This window comes from Gracilinanus agilis, chromosome 1, assembly GCF_016433145.1.
Source record: "Gracilinanus agilis isolate LMUSP501 chromosome 1, AgileGrace, whole genome shotgun sequence".
Classification (NCBI taxonomy): Eukaryota; Metazoa; Chordata; class Mammalia; order Didelphimorphia; family Didelphidae; genus Gracilinanus; species Gracilinanus agilis.
Window position 1 is genome coordinate 98832515 of NC_058130.1, and position 22620 is coordinate 98855134.

The following is a 22620-nucleotide window of genomic DNA, read 5'->3' on the forward strand; positions in this document are numbered from 1 at the left end:
TTTCTGTACTGGACTTCGGGATCCCAAACTTTCCTGAGCCTGTAGGAAGACAACCCTTTATGCTATTTCTCTAGCATATCTGTTTGTTTTTTTTTAATGTGCTGTGACCTGCATATACCCACTTTATGACTCTCCTTTGCCCTTTGGTGGAGATTTGTTTTACCCATTATTTTGTAACTTTATGTTTTTGTTGGTTATTATTCAGTCATTAAAAATCTATTTTAATAAAGAATAAATTTTAAAAGAAATGAGGAAAATGTCCTTGTTCAAGAGAAGGTCATACCTAAGTTTAATTTAGTTAAACAGTCCTGAATTAACTAGCTTCGAAGTATTGAGTTGAACCCTTGAATGTCAAAGAGAAAAACAATCTCTGGACTAATAGAACTTATATTCTACTCTGAGTAGGGTAGGAAATATGCACAATGTTTATTCAAATAAGTAAGCACAAAGAACATGAGCTCAAATCCAGCCTTAGACACTAAGTAGCTGTGTGACTTCAAACAAGTCACTAAATCTCTGTTTTCCTTGGTTTCTTCAACTACAGAATGGGAATAATAGTAGCATCTACCCACTAGAGTTGTTATAAGCATCAAAAGAAATATATTTTGTAGAAAGCTTATTGAGCACAATGCCTGGATAAGAGCAGGGTGCTATATAAATGCTAATGATTAATAATAGTAGTAGTGCTGATAATAAAAATAATTACAGTGGAGCCTGTGAGCTGAGAGATATAGGGACAGAGTCTCAGCCCCGCTGCTGCCACTGCCACCGCCCAGAGACCGCTGAACCCCTCGTTCGTCCGTCTGCCACCGCCACTCACTCCGGGCACAGAATATTCAGTCATGGATAAAAATGAGCTGGTACATAAGGCCAAATTGGCTGAGCAGGCTGAGAGATATGATGACATGGCATCCTGCATGAAGTCTGTAACTGAGCAAGGAGCCGAATTATCCAATGAGGAGAGGAATCTTCTCTCTGTTGCTTACAAAAATGTCGTAGGGGCCCGAAGGTCATCTTGGAGGGTCGTTTCAAGTATTGAGCAAAAGACGGAAGGTGCTGAGAAAAAACAGCAGATGGCCCGAGAATATAGAGAGAAAATTGAGACTGAACTAAGAGATATCTGCAATGATGTGCTGTCTCTATTGGAAAAGTTCTTGATTCCTAATGCTTCACAAGCCGAAAGCAAAGTTTTCTATTTGAAAATGAAAGGAGACTACTACCGTTACTTGGCTGAGGTTGCTGCTGGTGATGACAAGAAAGGTATGGTGGATCAGTCACAACAAGCATATCAAGAAGCATTTGAAATCAGCAAAATGGAGATGCAACCAACGCATCCTATAAGATTGGGTCTGGCCTTGAACTTCTCTGTGTTCTATTATGAGATCCTGAACTCTCCAGAGAAAGCTTGCTCCCTTGCAAAGACAGCTTTTGATGAAGCCATTGCTGAACTTGATACATTAAGTGAAGAATCATACAAAGACAGCACACTAATAATGCAATTACCGAGACAACTTGACATTGTGGACATCGGACACCCAAGGAGATGAAGCTGAAGCAGGAGAAGGAGGGGAGAATTAACCAGCCTTCCAACTTTTGTCTGCCTCATTCTAAAATTTACACAGTAGACCATTTGTCATCCATGCTGTCCCACAAATAGTTTTTGTTTACGATTTATGACAGGTTTATGTTACTTCTATTTGGATTTCTATATTTCCCATGTGGTTTTTATGTTTAATATTAGGGGAGTAGAGCCAGTTAACATTTGGGGAGTTATCTGTTTTCATCTGAGGTGGCCAATATGGGGATATGGAATTTTTATATACGTTTTACATGTTCGGCATAGTACTTTTGGTACATTGTGATTTCACAAGGCCACTGTTAAAACAGCTTCCATGTCTAAGCAAAGAAAACTGCCTACATATTGGCCTGTCATGGTGGGGGGAAAAAGGGATAATTGGTTCCAGCCACAGGTGTAGTTATTATGGGGTACTTTAGGGTTGGAGCACTCATGGCTGTGGTAGAAACAGATGTCCCATAGATATTACATGCCATTCCATGTATATCTGTGGAATACACAAATCTCAACGTGTACACCTTTATGATTGCAGTTGCAAAAGTGTTCCTTAAGACAAAGTTTTAACCCAGTCAATTTACTCTGGAGAAGGGCAGAAACGGTTCACATTCCATTATTTGTAAAGTTACCTGCTGTTCGCTTTCATTATTTTTGCTACACTCATTTTATTTGTATTTAAATGGTTTAGGCAACCTAAGAACAAATGTACAAGTAAAGATGCAGTAAAAATGAATTGCTTGATATTCATAAAGTCACTGTATATCAAGCACAGCAGTAAAACAAAAAACCCATGTATTTAACTTTTTTTAGGTTTTTTGCTTTTGTGATTTTTTTGATACTTGCCTAACATGCATGTGCTGTAAAAATAGTTAACAGGGAAATAACTTGAGATGATGGCTAGCTTTGTTTAATGTCTTATGAAATTTTCATGAACAATCCAAGCATAATTGTTAAAAACATGTGTATTAAGTTGATGTAAGTGGAATAAAAGTTTTATGAATGGACTTTTCAACTACTTTCTCTACAGCTTTTCATGTAAATCAAATCTTTAGTTCTGAAACTTCTCTAAAGGAAATTGTACATTTTCAAGATTTCCCACTTGGTAGTTATAATGGGCTTAAAAAACAAAACAAGTTTTAAGTATAAAGTGATCAAATGGCAAAAGCTCCACATTGTTTTAAACATTATTCCCCTCTCCACCAGCCTGATTTTCAGTTTCTCTTTTAAAACAAAAGGTGGTGGTCTGAATAAAATCATATGTTCCACTTAAAAAAAAATAATTACAGTGATCATTTTAAAAGGGATATGTATATAGCATATACTCTACTGACTAGTTTTCACTGAGGATTTGCTAAAAACTAACAAACCCTAACTGCCACAGTTCACTTTCTCTTCTTTTAGTTTTAAAAAAAATTAATTTAAGAAAATTTTAAATTACATGTAAAAATAATTTTAACTTTTGTTTTATAAAGTTTTGAATTCCAAATTCTCTTCCATCCTACTCACCTCTCATTGAGAAGGCAAGGAATTTGATATAGATTATTTGTGTGCATTCATGTAAAACATTCCATATCAGTTAATGTTGTGAAAAACAAAATGAAAAAATAAAGTAAAAAATAGTATGCTTTGATATGCATTCAGATTCCATCAGTTCTTTCTCTGGAAGTGGATATTATTTTTCATCATAAGTCCTTTGGTATTGACTTTGATCATGTATTCATCAGAATAGCCAAATCATTCATAGGTGATCATTATACAGTATTGCAGTCACTGTGAATAATGTTCTCCTGGTTTTATTCATTTCACTTTGTATCATTTCATGTAAATCCTTCCAAGTTTTTCTGGGAGCATCCTGCTAGTTTTTTTTTAATAACAACCATATTCCATTACAATCACATATCATGACTTGTTCAATCTTCCCACAATTGATGGCTATTCTTTCAATTTCCAATTCTTTGTTACTACAGAAAGAGCTGCTATAAGTATTTCTGTACATATAGGTCCTTTTCCTTTGTCTTTCATTTCGTTGGAGTACAAACCTAGTGGTGGTAATACTGGGTCAAAAGGTAACAGTTTTATAACCCTTCAGGCATAGTTCCAAATTGCTCTCCAGAATGTTTGGATCAGTTTACAACTCTACCAACAGTGCATTGGCATCCCAATTTTCCCACATTCCCGCTAGCATTGTCATTTTCCCTTTTCTGTCATATTGGCCAATCTGATAAGTGTAAGGTGGTATATCTCAGAGTTGTTTTTCTCACATTCCCTCCAGCATTTGTCATTTTTCCTTTTCTGTCATATTGGTCAATCTGATAAGTGTAAGGTGATATACCTCAGAGTTGTTTTAATTTGTATTTCTACAATAGTGATTTAGAACATTTTTCATATGTTTATAGATAGCTTTTATTTTGTCACTGAAAACTGCCTATTCATATCTTTTGATCATTTATCAATTGGGGAAGGTCTTGGATTATTATAAATTTGATTCAGTTCTCTATATATTTGAGAAATTTGCTGTAATTTTTTTCCAGTATTTTTGCTCCTCCTCCTCCTCCTCCTCCTTCTTCTAAAAAACCTCTTAGAGTTGTTATGAGTATTAGTTCCAAGGCAGAAGAGAGGTAAAGGCCTGACATTTGTGGTTAGGTGACTTGCCTATAGTGGCCCAGCTAGGAAGTGTCTGAGGCTAGATTTGAACTCAGGACCTCTATCTTCAGGCCTGGCTCTCTATTCACTGAGCCACCTATCTGACCCTTGACTGCATTAGTTTTGCTTGTACAAAAACTTTTTTATTGAGTGCAATCAAAATGATCCACTTTTCATCCTGTAACATTTTCTCTTATTTGTTCATAAGTTGTTTCTTTATCCATAGATCTGACAGGTAAACTATTCCATGCTCCTTTGCTTATGGTATCACTTTATGTTTAAACCATGTACAAATTTTGACCCTACCTTGGTATATAATGTGAGATGCTGGGTCTAGTTTCAACAAAACTGCTTCCCAGTTTTCCCAGAAATTTTTGTCAAATAGGGTTCTTGTCTCAAAATTTTGGTTCTTCAGGCTTATCAAACACTAGGTTACTGTGGTCATTTACTATTGTATAATGTGCACCTAATCTATTCTGCTAATCTATCACTCTAACTCTTAGCCAACATCAGGTTGTTTTTGATGATTACTACTTTGTAATATAGCTTGAGATCTGTTATGGCTATGCCGCCTTCTTTCACATTTTTTTCATTAATTCTTTTGATATTCTTGACCTTTTATTCTTCCAGATAAATTTTATTATTATGTTTTCTAACTCTACAAAATTTTTTGGTATTTTGATTGACATGATACTGAATAATTAGGTAGAATTGTCATTTTTATTATATTGATTCAGCCTACCCATGACCAATGAATATTTTTCCAGTTGTTCAGATTTGACTTTACTTGTGTGAATAGTGTTTTGCATTTGTGTTCATATGGTTTCTGGGTTTCTCTTGGCAGGTAGACTCCCAAGTATTGTATGTTATCTACAGTTATTTTAAATGGAATTTCCCTTTCTAACTCTTGGGCTGGACTTTGTGGTAATATGTAAAAATGCTGGTGGTTTATGTGGGTTTATTTTATATCCTTCAACTTTTCTAAAGTTGTTAATCATATCAACTAATTTTTTTTAGTTGATTCTCTAGGATTCTCCAAGTATGCCATTATATCATCTGCAAAGAGTGAGAGCTTAGTTTCCTCATTGTCTATTTTAATCCTTCCAATTCCTTTTTGTTCCTCATGATTATAGCTACCATTTCTAACACAATATTGAATAGTAGTGGTGATAATGGGAATATTTGCTTCCGCAACTCTCTTTCATAGAGTAGGCATTTGTAGGACCCTGCTGCTCCAAAACCAAGGCCCTATGGGAACTTGTGCTAATAGTTCTCTTCCCTTTCCCTTTCAGGGCTTGTATCTCATCAAAGGTTATAAACAAATCCTATTATAATTTATAATTCATTTGGATTGTACCTTCATTCACATAGGACCTTAATCTCTTTTCCAACTTCAAGTGATCCCAAAAGGGTTACTCATTTACATATAAACAAAAGAACTTTTACTAAAGAAAATCAATAAACATTTATTAAGTATCTATTGTGTGCCAGGGACTATGCTAAGCACTGGGTATACAGAAAGAGGCAAAAGATAGTCTCTGCCCTCAAAGAGCTTGCAATCTAATGGTGGATACATGTGAACAAATATACACAAAACAAGTTAAGGAAATAGGAAATAGAGGGAATTAAGAAGGGTTGGAGAAAGTGTCAGACATCAAGGAGATCAGTGTTGCTAAATGTAAGGATGGGATTTGTGCAAGGGGGATGGGACAAAAGGAGCCAGAGAAGGAGTGGCTGACAGTTGGTGATAGTTGGTGACAGTTGAGAAATCAGAGAGAATTCTGGGAAGTTCTCCAGAGGAGGTAGGAGGAGAAGGAGTTCTGGGGAAGAACTGAGAAAGGAAAGAGGAGGAGGACATCTCAGCTCAGAACCAGTCCTGAGGGCTTCCTGAGGATCTTTCTTTGGATACTGAAACCCTGATTCCCTGGTCTAAGCCTTTCCTTTGTATCTCACCCATCAAGACTTCAACCATTGAGTTAGCTAAATTTTGGACTCCATTTTGGGAACGATCTCTTAGTCTCCTTCTCCCATTACCCAACCTTGCTGAGAGACCCCCATTCAGCAAAAACTTATAATTATAGAAAGGGATAGAAACACAGAAAACTAGAAATAGAAACAGAAGGAGAAGGGGTAGGGGAAGAAGCTTGGGAGTGGGAGCCATTAAGGTTTTCACCTAAGTGACGGACTCTATAGGAATAGAGAAGAGGGCACCCCAGATCCCTCTGCCCTTCACCCCTTTCCCCAATCCCTGAATTGTGAAAAGCCATTCATTAGTCAGATAATGTTCCAGAGTGCCTGAGAGATGAGGGGGAGGGGAATCACAGCTTGGTCTGGCTCCCTCCATCTTGAAGCCAGACCACCCGCTGTGAAGTTGACTGACTTTGGGGGAGGCTTGTGTGAACCCCACCCTCATTCAGAATCAGATTGGGGTACCACATACCTCAGCTTATAGGGAAGCCTCACCCCCAACTCCTGTGGGGCAGCACAACCATCCAGGTCACTCAATTTCAGGGTGACACCCCCTAGAAGTCTCCCAGAGTATATTCAGTGGGAGGGGAGAGCTAGAAGAGAGGCTCACCATATAGAATCTCTCTCTCTCTCCCCTCTATCATAACATTGGTTACTTGGCTCTCATTATTATTATAGTTTTTGCAGAAGTTCCCTTTTTATTCTCATATAAACTAAAGAATACTATTGGGGAGTAAGGTATAAGAAGATTGAAAAGGTAGGAGGAGGTTAAATTAAAATATGAAGTACAGGTTTAAAACACTAAGTAAGCCTTTAGTGCTGGGACCTAACTTTCCAACTCTTTCCCTTGATTTGTTGTGCTCCTTTTTCTTGTTTTCATCACTAAGGCAGGCATATCCCCCAAAATGGCTAGAGTCAACTGAAGTGTGGCTAGAGTCTGTCTAAATCTCTTGGGCCACATGAGACATATGCCAATTAGGATAGTAGGTTCCCTTGGATAGGTATTCCTGAACTGAAAGAGTTAAGGTTCTAGGGGCATGGTGTCTGCTCTGTGTCAAAGGAGCTAGTTGAAAGTTGACCAGAGGGACAGAGTGGGATAAAGTCAATAGGTTTTGAGATGTAGATAAAGAAAGAAGAAAAAGTTCATACTTTCAAATATAAGCCAGTCTTCCAAAGTATTCAAACAACTCTCAAACTTTGATCTACCAATACCATTACTAGACCTGTATCCCAAAGAGATCTTAAAAAAGGGAAAAGGACCTATTTGTACAAAAATATGTATTGCAGCTCTTTTTGTGGTAACAAAGAAACTGACATTGAGGGAATATCCATCAACTGATAACTGAGTATGGATCAATGGATAAATGAGGAAATGGATGAACAAATTGCAGTATATGATTGTGATGGAATGTAATTGTGCTACAAAAATTGACAAACAATGATTTCAGAAAAATCCGAAAAGACTTACATGAATTGATGCAAAATTAAGTGAGCAGAACCAGAAGAACATCGTACATAGTGATAGCAATATTTTGACAAACAATTGTGAATGATCTAGTTATTCTCAGTGATCCAAGCCAATCTCAGAGACTCAGAATAAAAAATGCCATTTGCCCTTCAACAAAGAACTGGAGTCTGAATACAGACTGAAACATACTGTATTTCACTTTCTTTTCACTTTTTGTTTGTTCATGATCTCTTCCTAATGTTGGAAGTGACTAATATGAATAAATGTATTACATGATTGTGCATGTCAAATCTATTGCTTACTATCTGAGGAAGGCAGAGGGAGAGAGAGATAGAGGGAATGTGTGAGGGAAGGAGAGGATTTGGAATTCAAGACAAAAAAAGAATGTTAAAGATGGTTTTTACATATAAATGGAGATAAATAAAAGATTATTAAAAAATAAAGTCTTTCACTGAGAAGAGGGGAGGAATCATATGAAAAGCTTGAGGAAAAGAAGAGATTTAGAACAGAGGTATCAAACATGAACTTCATCCCCCCCAGATTAAAATATTATTAGGAGGGCAGCTAAGTAGCACATTGGATAGAGAGTTAGAGCTGGAGAAGAAAGAGAAGAAAAGAAAAGAAAAGAAAAGGAAGGAAGGAAGGAAGGAAGGAAGGAAGGAAGGAAGGAAGGAAGCATCCTTAAGAGTGAAGTCAATTAGTTCTGTTGGGTAATCCCAGGTTCAAGAGTTGTTGAGTTCAAGTTTCTAAATGAGAGTTCAGGCACTGGCTAGCTAGAGGGAGATTTCCTCAATAGTGTACTTCTTGGGAAAAGAAAAGGATTGCTAACATGTTCCCTATAGCTAAAGGACTAAATTTATGTCATGGGAGTGGGAGGGAGAGAAGAGGATTTGTGTGTATGTGTGTGCGCACACACACATTCAAAAGAAATCTGCGAAATTTCTTTCTTCCTTGCTATTACCATGAGTTTCTTGGATAGTGCACTTTTGATGGGATGAATATTGCATGTTTAGCATCCATTGAAATATGTTTATCTTCCAGGGAGAGTCAAAAGCACAGAGAACAGATCGATACTATGAGCTTATATGAGGAATTTTGGGGAGACAAGACCAGAATGTCAAGCATTGTACTGATAGCAAATCCTTGTTCAGTTTTCTGAGGGTAAGCACTGGTCTGTCTGAATCCTTTGGGCTTGTGTTTCTGCTCACGAGCTACTGTGTTCTTTGTGTCATTTGAATTTTCTACAGTCATGAAATAAAGGCTGTCCTGTACTTGATATGCATAACTTAAATGACTATACAGGAGCTGGAGACCCTTTTGTCCACATTTGGAAAAATCTAGACATAAGACATACCTTGAGCATACCATGAGGTTTTTCTGTAACATCTCCAGATGGAGGAAACAAACCCAAAAAGAGACAAGAGTTCACTTATGGATTAGTTCCCAGTGTCAAACGTGGTCTGTGTGTACTCTGATCTTTGGGGGAATCTGAGGACATGGACAAGTGGATGACATCTCACCTGATGGTAACTGTGGATCCATGCCATCATTCTATGGAATACAAGAAACTTTCTTTCAAAGATAGATTTAGCATCTTCCTTCTATAGGAAGAATACCTATTGTATTGCTCTATTCTCTCTCAGGAGGCAGTAGAGTAAGCATTAGATTTACTTTATAGATGAGAATATTGAGGTACAAGGATGTTAAATGATTTGCCTATAGTCAAACAGCTTAAAAATATTAGTTGGGGAAGCTAGGTGGTTCGGTGGATTGAGAGCCAGGGCTAGAGAGGATAGGTCCTGGGTTCAAATATAGCCTCAGACATTTCCTAGGTGTGTGACCCTGGGTAAGTCACTTAACCTCCACTGCTTAGCCCTTAACTACCCTTCTACCTTGGAACCCATATGTAGTATCAATTCTAAGACAGATGGTAAGGATTTTTTTAAAATCCCTTAGAGCTGGGGTTTGAACCCCCATCTCCTTACTCTAAGTTAAGTACCCCTTTCATTACAACATCCTGCCTCTTTAAATGAACACAGAAGAGCTCAGTTTAGAGGAAGCCTTAACCATAGGATCTGTTTTTAATTTTTAAAAAAAATCCTTACTTTCTGTCCCTTGATTGATTCTAAGACAATTGTGTGCTACCTATCTGCCCCCTGACCATATGATTCAGAGCTGAGGGATCTTAGAAATAATCGAATGCAACCCCTTCATTTTATAAATAAGGAGATGGAGTCCCAGAGATCCTAAATGACTGGTTTGAAGGCACACAGCTAATAAAGTAGCAGAAGTAATATTGAAACAGTTCTTCTAACTCTAAACACAATGTTGTTATTATTATTATTTCCAATCACAGAACATTCCTTCTCAAGGGTTAGAAACTGAGAGCTTTATGCATAAGAAATAATAAGAATACAAATGGCTCTAGGAGAGGGGATTTAGAGGCTCACATTTCCAGTGAGAATCACATATTTCATAGAACTGTAGAAACACTAGAATGGATTTATGACATCATCTAAATCAAGGCAACATAATGAATTCACAGCAGAACACAGAGGCAGAGAGAGCAGTATAGAAAAAAGGTAGTGGCTCATCTGGGAGCCAGGATAGTTGAGTTTGAGTTGTAGCTTGTTTGTTTGTTTCCTTCCTTCCTTCCTTCCTTCCTTCCTTCCTTCCTGGAGTTAAGTGACTTGCCCAGGGTCACATTGCTAGGAAATATCTAAAGCTAGATTTGAACCCAAGACATCCTGTCTCCATGCCTGGCTATCCATAGAGCCATCTAGCTACACCTCTGACATTCTTTAGCTGGGAAAGTCTTAGGACTCTTGACCAAGAAGTGATTATCTGAATGGAGTATGTGACCTTAGACAAGTCACAACCTCTCTAGACTTTAGTTTTCTTCTCTGCAAAATGGGATGATTAGAGTAAATGACCTCTTCAAGCTCTAGAACCTCCAATCTCATTGGCCAGAATTTGGACCCATTCTTTCTACTAGACTAAAATGTTATGCAGTGTGAAATGTGAAAGAAACATTACACATTTTTTCCATCCAGGACTGGTCATATAAGTATCAGTTAGCAAGGAGTCACTCAGAATTCCCTTCCCCTTAATACCACCCTTCAACCAGCTGTCCCTGGGCCTTAAATTGCCAGTTTTTATCATTCTTTAGGGTTTAATTATTTTTTGTAGATATTAGGGAAAGGCACAAAGCAATCCTGAACCATTAACATCTTTAGTAAATTGCTTTATAAAGCAATCTAGTCCTCTGACAGGCTCTAAGAGTAAGGAAGTTTGGTGCGGACTTTAAAATCATAAGATTTATAGTTGTAAGCATCCTTAAAAGCATTTAGTCCAACTCCATTTTACAGAGGAGGAAACTGAGGCCTAGGAAAATTAAGTGATTTGTCCAGGGTCATAGAATAGCTGAGCCAGAATTCGAATCCATGTATTTTGACTCTAAATCCATTGTTACTTCTATAACAAAAATTGAATTTTAGCTCAAACAAATGTGTCAGATAAATTTTTTTTATTTTTTAAAGATATTTTTTTCCCAATTACACGTATTCTTAATTTTCAACATACATTTTCTGACATAAGATCCAAATTATATCCCTCCCTTCTTTCCCTCCCCCCTCTTGGAAATGGTAAACAATTCAACCTGGGTTATACACGTATTATCATGCAAAACATACTTCCATATTGGTCATTGTTGTAGGAGAATACTCATATAAAACCCAAACCCCAAAATAGAAACATAATAAAAAATCATATGTTTTGATCTGTATTCTGACTTCAGTGGTTCTTTCTCTGGAGGTGGCTAGCATTCTTTGCCATAAATCCCTCAGAATTGTCCTGGATCATAGTATTGCTGAGAATACCTAAATCTTTCACAGTTGATTGTTGCACAATCTTGCTGTTAATTCTGTACAATCGTCTCCTGGTTCTGCTTATTTCACTCTGCGTTAGTTCATGAAGTCTTTCTAGATTTTTTTTGTAATCTGTTAGATAATTTTCAGTTTCTCCTCCCAATGTTAATTTTAAGGAAATCATATTTGATAGATGGAAAAGACAACAGAGAACATTTAATAGTCCAACTCCCTCATTTTGTGGAAGAGTGAGAAGCAGAGAAATAAAGTGACTACTCTAGGGGAGGCATTGTCCAGGGAGGAGAGGCCAGGATGGGATGCCTCCAGCCACCTGAAATGTTGTAATCAGACATTCTCATTTTCTTTTAGATGACCCAAGCCCAGAAGCAACCTCAGCCAGGGAGAAACAACTTTAGCTGGGTTGTTGTATTGAATAAAGACTTTGATTCACAAGGCTGACCAGTTATTGCATGATTGTGTACAGATCCCCCTCTGGTGGTCACGATGTGCAGTCACCTCAACAAGGGCATCTTAAAATGATTAATCAAATAGATGGGGAACTGACCCAAATTTGTAAAAATGAGATTGGTAAATTGTCAAGTAACATGAAAAGACGGTTATTTTTCTTGCTTTTTGCATCATGGCTAATATGGAAATATATTTTGCATCATTTCATATGTATAATTGACATCATATTACTTGTCTTCTTAATAGGTGAAGGGACTGGAGGAAGAGAAAAAGGAAAAATCAAATTTTTGGAAAACTGAATGTTAAAATAAATAAAATATAATGAAAAAGAAACACTGATTAAATGCCTGTCTGTGAAAGACATATTCTCTCTTGGTTAATATTTATACAGATTTTTTTTACTAGTTTTGTGATTTAATTGGCCTGGGAGAGCTTCTTCTACCAATGTAGGTTAATACTTTTCAATAATCTCCAGCAACTCCCTATTCCCTCTAGGATCAAATACGAAATGTTCTGTTTGGTATTCAAAGCCTTTAATAACCTAAGACTCCCTCCAACTTTCCAAGCTTCTTATACCTTGTGCCCATTCAAATACTCTTTAATCCAGTGACATTGGCCTCCTCCATCTCTCTGACTACTGACCTCCTTGACTCCCTTTAAATCCCAATTAAAATGCCATATTTTACAGGAAGGATTCCCCAAACTGTGAATTTCAGTGCCTAACTTCTAGTAATTATTTGATATTTATCCGTTATAGCTTACTTTGTATAAGTCTATTAGCATATTGTCTCCTCCATTAGGTTGTGAGATCATTTAGGTAGGGATTGTCTTTTGCTTCCTTTGTATTGCCAGAATTTAGCACAGGGCATCATAGGCACTTAATAAATGAATATTTTTTTAATTGATTGATCTTTATAATTTTTAATTTTAAGAAATTCTCAAGGGCTCTGAGTGACATGTCCATAATCACATAGCCAGGATGTGTCAGCAGCAGGATTTGAACCCACATCTTCTTATCTCTTATACTAACTTGATAGAACTCAATGATTTTATTAAAACAATCCTTAATGTAGTCTACATTCTGCTAGCTTGAGTTATACTTCACTCTGTATAAGTTTGTATCAGTCTTCCCAAGATTATCTGAATTCCCATCTTTATCATTTCTAACAGAATAATAATATTCCACTATGATCATATTACACAGTTTATTCAATCACTAGATTATTGATTCCCCCAATCAATAGACACTCATTTGCCTTCTGATTCTTTACTGCTACTAAAAAGCTTACTCTCAATAGTTTTGAATATAAGGAATCTCTTCCTCTAGGCCTTTGACTTCCATCTGGAATACTAATATTATTGATCCCTCTTCCTGGCACATAGTGCTTAATAAATGCTTATTTCCTATCCCTCTTGCCTGAGAGTTGTTGCGGCAGAATGAGGCATACATTTTTAGACAGCCATTTGGTTGATTTCTTTTTCTTGCTTGTAGCTTTTTTGTTACAGAGGAGAGTAGGCAGAGGGGGAGTCTTTGGGAAGTAATGAGGTCTTTATTTCTGACAAGCTGGACTACTCCCTGTTTTCTTACCCCATCTTGCCTTCCCCTACCTCCATGCACTTGTGTAAGACATCTTCCATACCTATAAGGGAGCTTTCCTCACATCTCTACTTTTTGACATCTTTCCCTGCCTCTAACTGGATTATCACCAACAACCACCCAATTAGTATTTCTCTCTGCATTGTCTCTCATCTTCAATCTATACCTCATAGAACTGCCAAAATGACATCTTTAAGCATAAGTTTGACCATGTTACTTCCATACTCAAGAAAGTTCAACGGCTTCCTATTTCCTCTAGGATAAAATACAAACTCTTCTGTTGGACATTTAAAGCCTTTCATAGACTAACTTCTGCCTGTCTCCCTGTACTGACTTCATTCATCTGTCCTTCACCTAGGCTACTTTTTTGCTAAACTGGATTACTTTCCATTCTTCAGATATGACAGATTATCTCCCACCACTGTACCTTTACAGAGGTGGTCCACCATTATTGGAATGTTTTCTCTACTTAGATCTACCTTTTTGATCTCTGACCTGGCTCCCTCTAAGATACCACTTCCTAAATCAGGTCTTGACTGATTTTTCTGCTCCTCTCCCCATCAACCAGTTAGTAACTGAAATGCTGACTGCCTATCTACACCCTGCTATGCTATGCTTGGCCTGTTCTTCAGACTGAATTCCATCTTCTGTATGTGTGGATCTGCTCAGGTCAGGAATTCCACATACCAAGAGTGCTCTCTCTCTAATTCTTCTCAGAATTTTTATCTTCCTTCATAGCTCAGCTTAGACATCATCTCTTCTGACTGAAGAAAGTCACTTGTCTAGCCTGTGACATTCTAAATAGATGGACAAGCAATAGGACTGATTTGGCAGCTTGTAGATTTGTTGAACTGAATGGAATGGAGGCAAGGGTCTAGCTAGGAAGGCTAAACCAAGAGGAATTAAGAATGACATGGAGAATCAGAAATCTCTGGTTGATCCTTGCATCTTCTGCTTTTGCAGAACTGAGGCTGAGCATTTGGGGAAGAATCAGAGGGGTCTATAGAGGACAGTTTAAGCAACCATAACTCTTGCAAAGTTTTTGAATAATCAGAAGGACAACCGAAGCTGCCACCTGACTGGACCACACATTCATCCTCAGGCCCTCCAGGACATTGTAAGAGATAGAGATGGGGAAATAATGTGTTTCTTCACATCCCTTCATCTGCCTATTCTTTCTGCCTTTCCCTTCAATCTTTCCCCAATACTTCCCCTCTCCCCCCAATATTGCCTTTTGGTTAACACCAGGCCTCCATGAGGAAACTGGAGGATGGAATCCCCAGCACATGAGACAGGCAGTGACCAGTGACAAAAGAATGGAGGAAACCACAGACCTCAGGAAACTGTTGGTGTCCAGGGGCTGGATGTGTCCATTGTCCTTGTGAAAGTCTGGGGAGGAGGCAGTGAATAAAAGGGATAGCTCCTTCCAGCCCAGAGCATTGAGAGACAAGAGGATGAGAATGGAGAAGGGTTGGACCATGCAGGTACCACTATTGGTGCTGGGGCTGCTCAGCCTGCTGACTATTCTTGCCTCTGCCCAGGATCTGAGCTACCAGAATGTGGTGACTGGATTCATCAAGGACTACAACAGGAGGTCAGGATCACCAAACCTCTTTAGACTCTCTGTCCTGAATCTGCAGCCTGGAGAAGTAAGTAGGGGTGGGATGTCTGGGGAGGCCTCCCCCAACTGCCAAAGTTCCCTAATATGAATCATCCACCCCAGAAACCCTTGTTCTTCTCACTGGGAGACATTGTGCTCTAGTGGAAAGGGAAGGACAGCTAGGTTGTAAAGTGGTTAGAGCACTGACTCTGAAAGTCAGGGAATCCTGAATTAAATTCTACTTTCAGACACTTACTAGCTCTGTGACATAGTTGAGTTTCCTCAATTATGAAATGAGCATAATAATAGTACCTACCTCCTAGAATTAAAGTGAGGATCAGATAATAATTGTAAAGTACTTAGCACAGTGCCTGGAACATAGTAGGTGCTATATAAATGTAAATTATTCTTATTATTGAGTCAGGAGAACAGAGTCTCATTCTAGCTCTGATAGTTCTTTGTGATTCTGAGTAAGCAATTATTACACTCAGAGTTTCTGTTTTCTCATCTATCAAATGGGGAGAATAATCCATGCCCAGCCTATCTCACTGCATCCTTGTGAGGATTCCCCTGCCTAGAATTATTTTACTTTCCCCATTCCCTTGGTAACTGTCCAGTCTTGCTCCCTCTTCAAAGTGGAGCCCAAACTCCCCAATCAATCACCTCAGGTTAGAGATCTCTCTCTTTCTCCTCACCTCCCTATGGCAATCCCTATAATCAGAAACTGTAGCTGGAGGCACCTTAGATGTCAACTGTTTCAGCTCCCTCAATTTTCAAAGTAGGAAACACAATCCCTGTGATTAGACACCAAATCCCAGATTCTTGTCTCTACTGCAAATGTCATGTGGCCCTGATGAGGCTGAATATTCTTTTCTTTACATTTTCCAATTTGGAGAGTTTTTGTGTCCCCAACCACCTTGAAATGTCGCCTGAGGACAGAGTATCTGGAAATGGAGCAGGGAGGGGAAGCCAGGAGACCTCCAGTAGATTCTGACTGGATGAGTGACTGTCCTGGAAGGTCTCAGTTCTGATACTGCTGCCAGTGTGATTGTGGACAAGTCACCTAACTTCCCCAGATCTTTGGTTTCCTCATGAATGAATGATGGGTTCAGACTAGATGGTATCCAAGGACCCTTCCATCATGAAATAGTCTGTCCCTGGCCCCAGGGGATCAGATGAGGCTTCACTCTAAAAGACTGTCCTGACTTCCTCTTCAGAACAATGATCCTGCTATTCCTCGCCCTCTGAGCTTTACCATCACAGAGACAGTGTGCTCCAATACTGAAGATCGTGATCCAGACGAATGTGACTTCAAGGAAAATGGAGTGAGTGTCCTGGGCTCTGGGGAGAGACTGACTAAAGGAGTCTCTTTCTGGGGATCTTTCCACCTTGGAAGTGGGTTGGGTGAGGAGCCCTGCTTTCCTGCTGCCCTGACTAAAGTGATTTGCCCAAAATGAGAAGCAGAAAACCCTTCCCATTGGGCTGGTTTGGGAGAAAGCTTGAGCTTACTGTCACCCCTGGCATGTCAGGGGCAGAGGTTACAGACTTGCTGTTCTGAACTGTCTCTGCCATCTCTCCACAGCGGGTGAAAGAATGTTTTGGAGTCATTGGCCTGGATTCTACTAATCCCCTTGTAGATATTTCCTGTGATGGGGTAAGTGATATCTCCTCAGTGGGGGCCTGGAAGAAGAGTCCAAACCTTCAGACCACACCAGGAACCTGTGGTGCCTTGTCTCTTGGAGGCTGCTGGGATAGATCTGCTGTTGAAGGGGGTTGGGATCAACTGTGACCACTGTGGCTTCTTTCCAACCTTAGACTCAGGCTGGCCTTCCTTTTTTTTTCCTCCAGGATCCAGAAGGGGACATAGGGGGAACATTTCTCTGTACTATGCATCTCACCTAGCTACCTGTCAACTCTGTAGATAGAAAAGTCCTTGGCCTCAGTCTTAGGGGAAGAGTGGGAAGGAGAGAAAGCTAATGGGATGGGAAGCATCTGTGTTTCCAGAGTATGATTCACAGGGTTTAGAACTAGAGAGAGGCCTAAAAATTATCCAGTCCCCCAGGCCCCAATTTACAGAGAAGGAAACTGAGGCCAAGAGATTTAAAGTGACCCTACCCAAGGCTATATAGGTCACAAATGACAGAGTTGAAACAGGTCTTCTGCCTCAGCCCAACCATCTTACTAATCCCAAAAGCTCATCTCTGCCTCCAATGATTAGATGGGTTAGAGTAGAGGTGTTTGAGTGACATAGCCAGTGCCTCTGCCAGCTTCTCTGAGGAGGGGGCTTACCTAGTCAGGTGTGGTCTGGCTAAAGGAATACTCAAGATGACCTGGTCAAGGGTGCTCCCAGGAGGGTAGAAGCTTTTAAAGGGTGAGGTAAGGATTTTCTTTTCTCTTCTCTCTCTCTCCTGTGTGTAAAAACAGGAGGAGGGAATCCTAGGAAACCTTTTAATTCAATGAATAACATTCTAAAAAATGAGCAATGAATGCCCAGAGGCGTTAGCTTTCTGTGCTAGGAGCAGCACTGGATTTAGAGTTCTAAGTCTGAAAACTGGATGTTGAGTCCTGGGTCTATCACCTACCAGATGTGTGAAGATCTGCATGAGTTTCTTCCTCTATAATTAAGGAGGTTTGGAGCAGATGGTTGGTGAGGGCCCTCAAGTCCTGAATCTCATGAACCTCTAAGTCACTATATTCCCTGAATAGTTTTCTTCCCTCTACAACCTGATGCCTAGAGACCCTGGGCTAAGGAGCTGTGTTTGTCTTCTCTCTGCAGCCTTCAAAGACCAAGAGACGCTCTATTTTTGGACGCCTTAGGAATCGTTTGAGGGGACTTGTGGATAGATTTCGCCGCCTAGGAAAATGAGACATCTAAATGCAACTGAGCCTCAGTTTCTGCTTTAAGAATGTGCTCTGCCTTGGTCTCCTCAGATGAATAAACTCCATTTTCACTCTCTCTGCCTCCATGTTTTCTCAGAGTTCCTCCTCCAATCAGTCATTTCAGGCTGAACATTGAAGTCCTTATCTTGTGCTCTTAGAAAGTGCAGAGAAAAGATGGACAGTTTCCCAGTCTCATTCCTTTAATTTTTTTTTTTTTTTAGAGCATGGGATTTTATTGTTAGCTCTAGGTACCTTTAAGAACTTGGAATCTAGGAGGGCTGCCAGTGGCAGCAAAAATGTAATCACTTTGGGTTTCAACCTGTGGGGACAATAACCCAGTGAAGGTTTCCTAGAAGAAGTGGTAGCTAAGCTGGGCTTTGAAGGAAGAGATACAGCAGACATGAAAAGGCATCCATTCCTTCTAGGCACTGGAAACTCTCTTTGGGCAGCTTGAGAGAAGACCATGAAATAACTAGGTAATTTCATTTGATTGCACAATAGGGAGCTTTTAGGACTGTGGTTTGTAGGGTAATGAAGGCAGGCTGGTGCCAAAATTCTGAAGGGTCTTGAATGTCAAGCCTTTCCCAGGAATTTGTAATCATCCCATGGACAATAGGGAGACATGGAAGATTTTTATTTTTTTGGAGGGGAGTGACAAGATTGGATCTTTTCATTAGGAAGATAATTTGGCTGGCCATGTAGGAAATGGAGCAGAGAAGGGAGGGATTAGGTCCAAGGGAGACCAACAAGGAGGCCTTTGCAATAGGAGAAAGGTGATGAGGGCTTGCTCAAGGGTGGTGGTTATAGGGCAGATTAGACAGGAAAGGTGATGCAGACAAGACAGGATATAGAATTGACAAGATTTGACAACAGATTGGATGAGGCTCCTGGTGAAAAAGGAAGAGTGAAGGTTCATTCCATTAGCCTGAGAATCAGCTCCCCATTTAGATCCAAAGAGCTTTAGACAAGCCAGTCCTATGATTAGTGTCAGGTAGCCATCAGTAGTGCTCACAGGGAGAGAAGGGGAAGGAAGACCCATGCCTTTGAATTAGAAGATATTTTACTAGCAAGAAGTGAAGTTATTCAGATTTCTTATCATCATTGTTCCTCTGTTCAATATCACACTAGAACCCAGATCCTGCCAGACTGTCTGAACTCCATACACCTGCTCCCCACTGCCACATCCTCTTAAGGATTGGAGGTCTGGCTCTTTTAGAGCATGGGGTAGAATTGTCCCTGGAAAAGCCTAGTCTTTAATGTCAAATCCATCCATCCTCACCTGAATTAACCTGCCCATAAGATTCCTTCTTTGGATTTAAGAACCTATCACAGGCTCTGAGGAATAGGTATTTCAACTAGATAATCCCTAAATTATGTCTCATGGAGGCAGTAAGGTGATTCAGTGGATAGAGAGCCAAGCCTGGAGAAAGGAGGTCTTGGATTCAAATAAGGCTTCAGAAGCTTCCTGGCTCTATGACCCCAGGGCAAGTCACTTAACCCCATTGCCTAGCCTTGGAACCAATGCACAGTCTAATTCTATGACAGAAGGTAAGGGATTAAAAAAAAATAAAACAAATCCCAACTTACACAATTAAAATGCCTTTGTTCTGACACTCTTTGGGAGGGTTATAGGTTATCAGAAGGTAACAAAGTCTGAGAGAGACCCTAAAAGATCTCAAAGGGAGGAGAAGTGTGGGAGAGAAAAGATTTGAGAGGCCAAGACAGGATATCATGACCCTCAGGAAGACAGAGGAGGAATATGACTTGCTTCTAGCCTTAATTTCCCTTCCTCCTTTTCAATTTTCTTTTCTCTTGAAAAAATGGAATTGTTCATTTTTTTCCCATTCCACCCTGGACTCAAAAGTCTACATGTGTTTGCCGAAGTCTTGTCTTGTGCCTACAATAGAACTCCCCATCACATATTTCCATCTATTGACATCCTGCTCCTATTTCAAGCCCCAAGGATCATGTCTTTGGGAAATCTTCTCTGATTCCCCTGTCTAGAACTGATCTCTCCCTCCTCATATATTAGCGTGTTCAAATTGGATTCTCAATAAATATTCTAATGGTATAAAAAATGTAGTCTATCTAGCCCTTGGCTCAGTGATCATTGTAGAACACTCCTCATTTAGAGGGACTGATTACTTCATGCTCTCTTCACTGTATGAAGGGTGGATGGAATTGGGAAGAGTTTGAAAGAAGAGAGATCCTGGTCTTCTGGTTTCCATTATCTAGGCAGAGAAACAAAACAAAACACATTTCCATAAGTTCTCCAAGGAGAGGTCCTTTTAGGGAGAGAGGAAGTTCAGGATCTCTCTTTCCTCAAGCTCTTGCCAATTCCACCCATTACATAGCTCCAGAGCACTAAATAACCAACCAATCTCCACTAACAATGTGATTCTTATCCAAATAGTGGACCTCTTTAGGTGTTTATGTACAAATACAATTGCATTTGGTTTCTATAACTGCCAAAATATTCTTCCTTTGAACAATTCTAACCACAGCACTCCTTTACTCAAAATCCCTCAATGATTCCCTGTTAGCATAAAATGCAAATTCCTTGGATAGCATTTTAAAATCTTCCCAATTTGGCTCCAATATACACATGTTCTTTCTCCAGCTTAGACAGGAATCTATTTTGGCTTGTATATGATAAAACATTAGGGGGCTGTGTATGTTATTAAAGAGTTGCTTTATGCAAACATCAACCCAAAGACATATGGTAAGTGAAGATGCAGGCGGCCGTGGCTGTGGCCTGAAGAAAGCTAAATATTCAGTCAGGTCTGAGAAGCCAAGGTAGAGCTGACAGGACACTCATCTACCAGCTCCTAAAAACTGCTAGTTTTCAATGTGACCATTTACACCTCATATTTTGATAAATGCTACAAATCAGTGTTTGACTTGTGGTTTTGTTGATAGTTTAGGTTTAAGGGGGACAGAAAATGTTAGCAAAGCATTTTCAACTGAAACACTGGCTATGCCTTCATCTGAAGGGCTGGTTGTTAAACATTTACTGGCACATGCCTTTGTGCTTCTCAGAGAGGCTTTTCTCCTTCATAAGGATACTTTCCCAGAGGTCTATCCACATGCCCCATGTTTGAAGAGAGCAAGGGGCCCAGGAGAAAAGTCTTCCTTAGCTTTTGCTACAGTTACTGTAATAAAGGAATAAAGGGGCTAATGAGGCTTATATTAGAGGGGCTAAGGTGATACCAGCTGAGTCTTCTAGGCAGGGAGAATATAACTTCAGTATGGGTTGATTTGGGTCAGCCAGGGTTGTGTGAGCCTGGGCTGAGATGTTTCAGTCAGTCTCCCTGTTGTCTCTAAGCTCCCTTAGAGTGAGGAGGGAGAGCCCCTCCCTGCCTGTGAGAAACTGAAACCAACAGGAAGTGAAACTAGTTCACTTCCTGTGCAAGATGGATGCCTGTTCTAGCCCCTCAGGAGACTAGTGATAATTATCTTCCTTCTTCCCAGTCCCTGGCCCTAATTGGTGATATAAATGAATCAACTGAATCTCTTTGAATAAGGCCAAGGGGTTTATTAAATGCAAGGGTAAATTGAGGGAAGAGGGTCAAGGTCTGGAAAGGCTATTGCTATGGGTGAAGGGGCCAGTGCTGGCAGAGAGTCTCAGAAGGTAGGTCAGGCTGAGGGATCTAGCCCCTCAGCCAGAGATAAATTCCACTGCCCTGATATAGAGTGGTCTAGCAGGTTAACAAATGAGGGTAATGGCTTGGTTTAGGGGTGTCCCTGTCTGCCTAAGTAAACTAATTTCCCATGTTCCACCTCCCTTCCTCCCAGGGCCCAAGGGGAGTCCAAGGGAATAGCTGGATGTCTGGGTCAGGTCAAGGAAATCAGAACCCCACAGTTGGTACTCCAGGGATATTTATAGAGCCAGCTCCAACAGTCTGGCCAAGAGACCTGGGACTGGCTGGGTCAACATTCCATTCCCCTAACTGCCAAGATTGCTTCTGGTGATTTTGCAAATGCAAGAGATTCTTGCAGCAATCCATTTACATTACATATTTTCAACTTAATTGGAGTTGAATTCCCCTTTTGCCCTGCTATGTTGCCAGGATCACTAATTGCCTCAAATGGGATGAGGTCTCTGGAGATGGCACTCCTAACTGAGATGAAGAATATTAAGCCAATGGTAATATGATTCCCTTTGAATCTTGGTTTTTATCAATGTTGATAATGTTGGGGAAGGCCTATTCTAACCTCTCTTCTTTGGGATTCCTACAAGTCCCTTTTTTCCCTTTAGTCTATGGGCAACCATTTTTCTTCTCTCCTTTCAAAGATTCTTGTCCTGGAATAGGTAGGTTGCTCAGAACAAAAAGCCTTCTTTTTACTCCCTACTATTTTTGCCACTGGATATCCACATTGATGGGTCACCTAGATAGCACAGTTGATAGGAAATTGGTCCTGGAGCCAGGAAGAATCATCTTTCTGAGTTAAAATCTGACCTCAGGCCCTTACTAGCTCTGTGACAAGTCATTTTTGTCAATTTGTGTCAATTCCTCTTTGGTAAAATGAGCTTGAAAAGGAAATTATGAGCCTCTC

General features: G+C 39.8%; 1 protein-coding gene and 1 pseudogene across 1 annotated transcript; both read left to right on the forward strand.

Moving 5' to 3' along the window:
* Positions 1-842: 842 nt before the first annotated feature.
* LOC123230825 lies at positions 843-1777 on the forward strand (annotated as a pseudogene).
* A 13260-nt stretch (positions 1778-15037) lies between these two features.
* On the forward strand, positions 15038-18139 carry LOC123230826 (antibacterial peptide PMAP-36-like). Its single transcript, XM_044657001.1, has 4 exons — positions 15038-15232; positions 16401-16508; positions 16766-16837; positions 17960-18139. The coding sequence occupies exons 1-4, from the start codon at positions 15038-15040 to the stop codon at positions 18047-18049; spliced, it is 465 nt and encodes a 154-aa protein (XP_044512936.1). The 3' UTR covers positions 18050-18139.
* The last annotated feature ends 4481 nt before the right edge of the window (positions 18140-22620 follow it).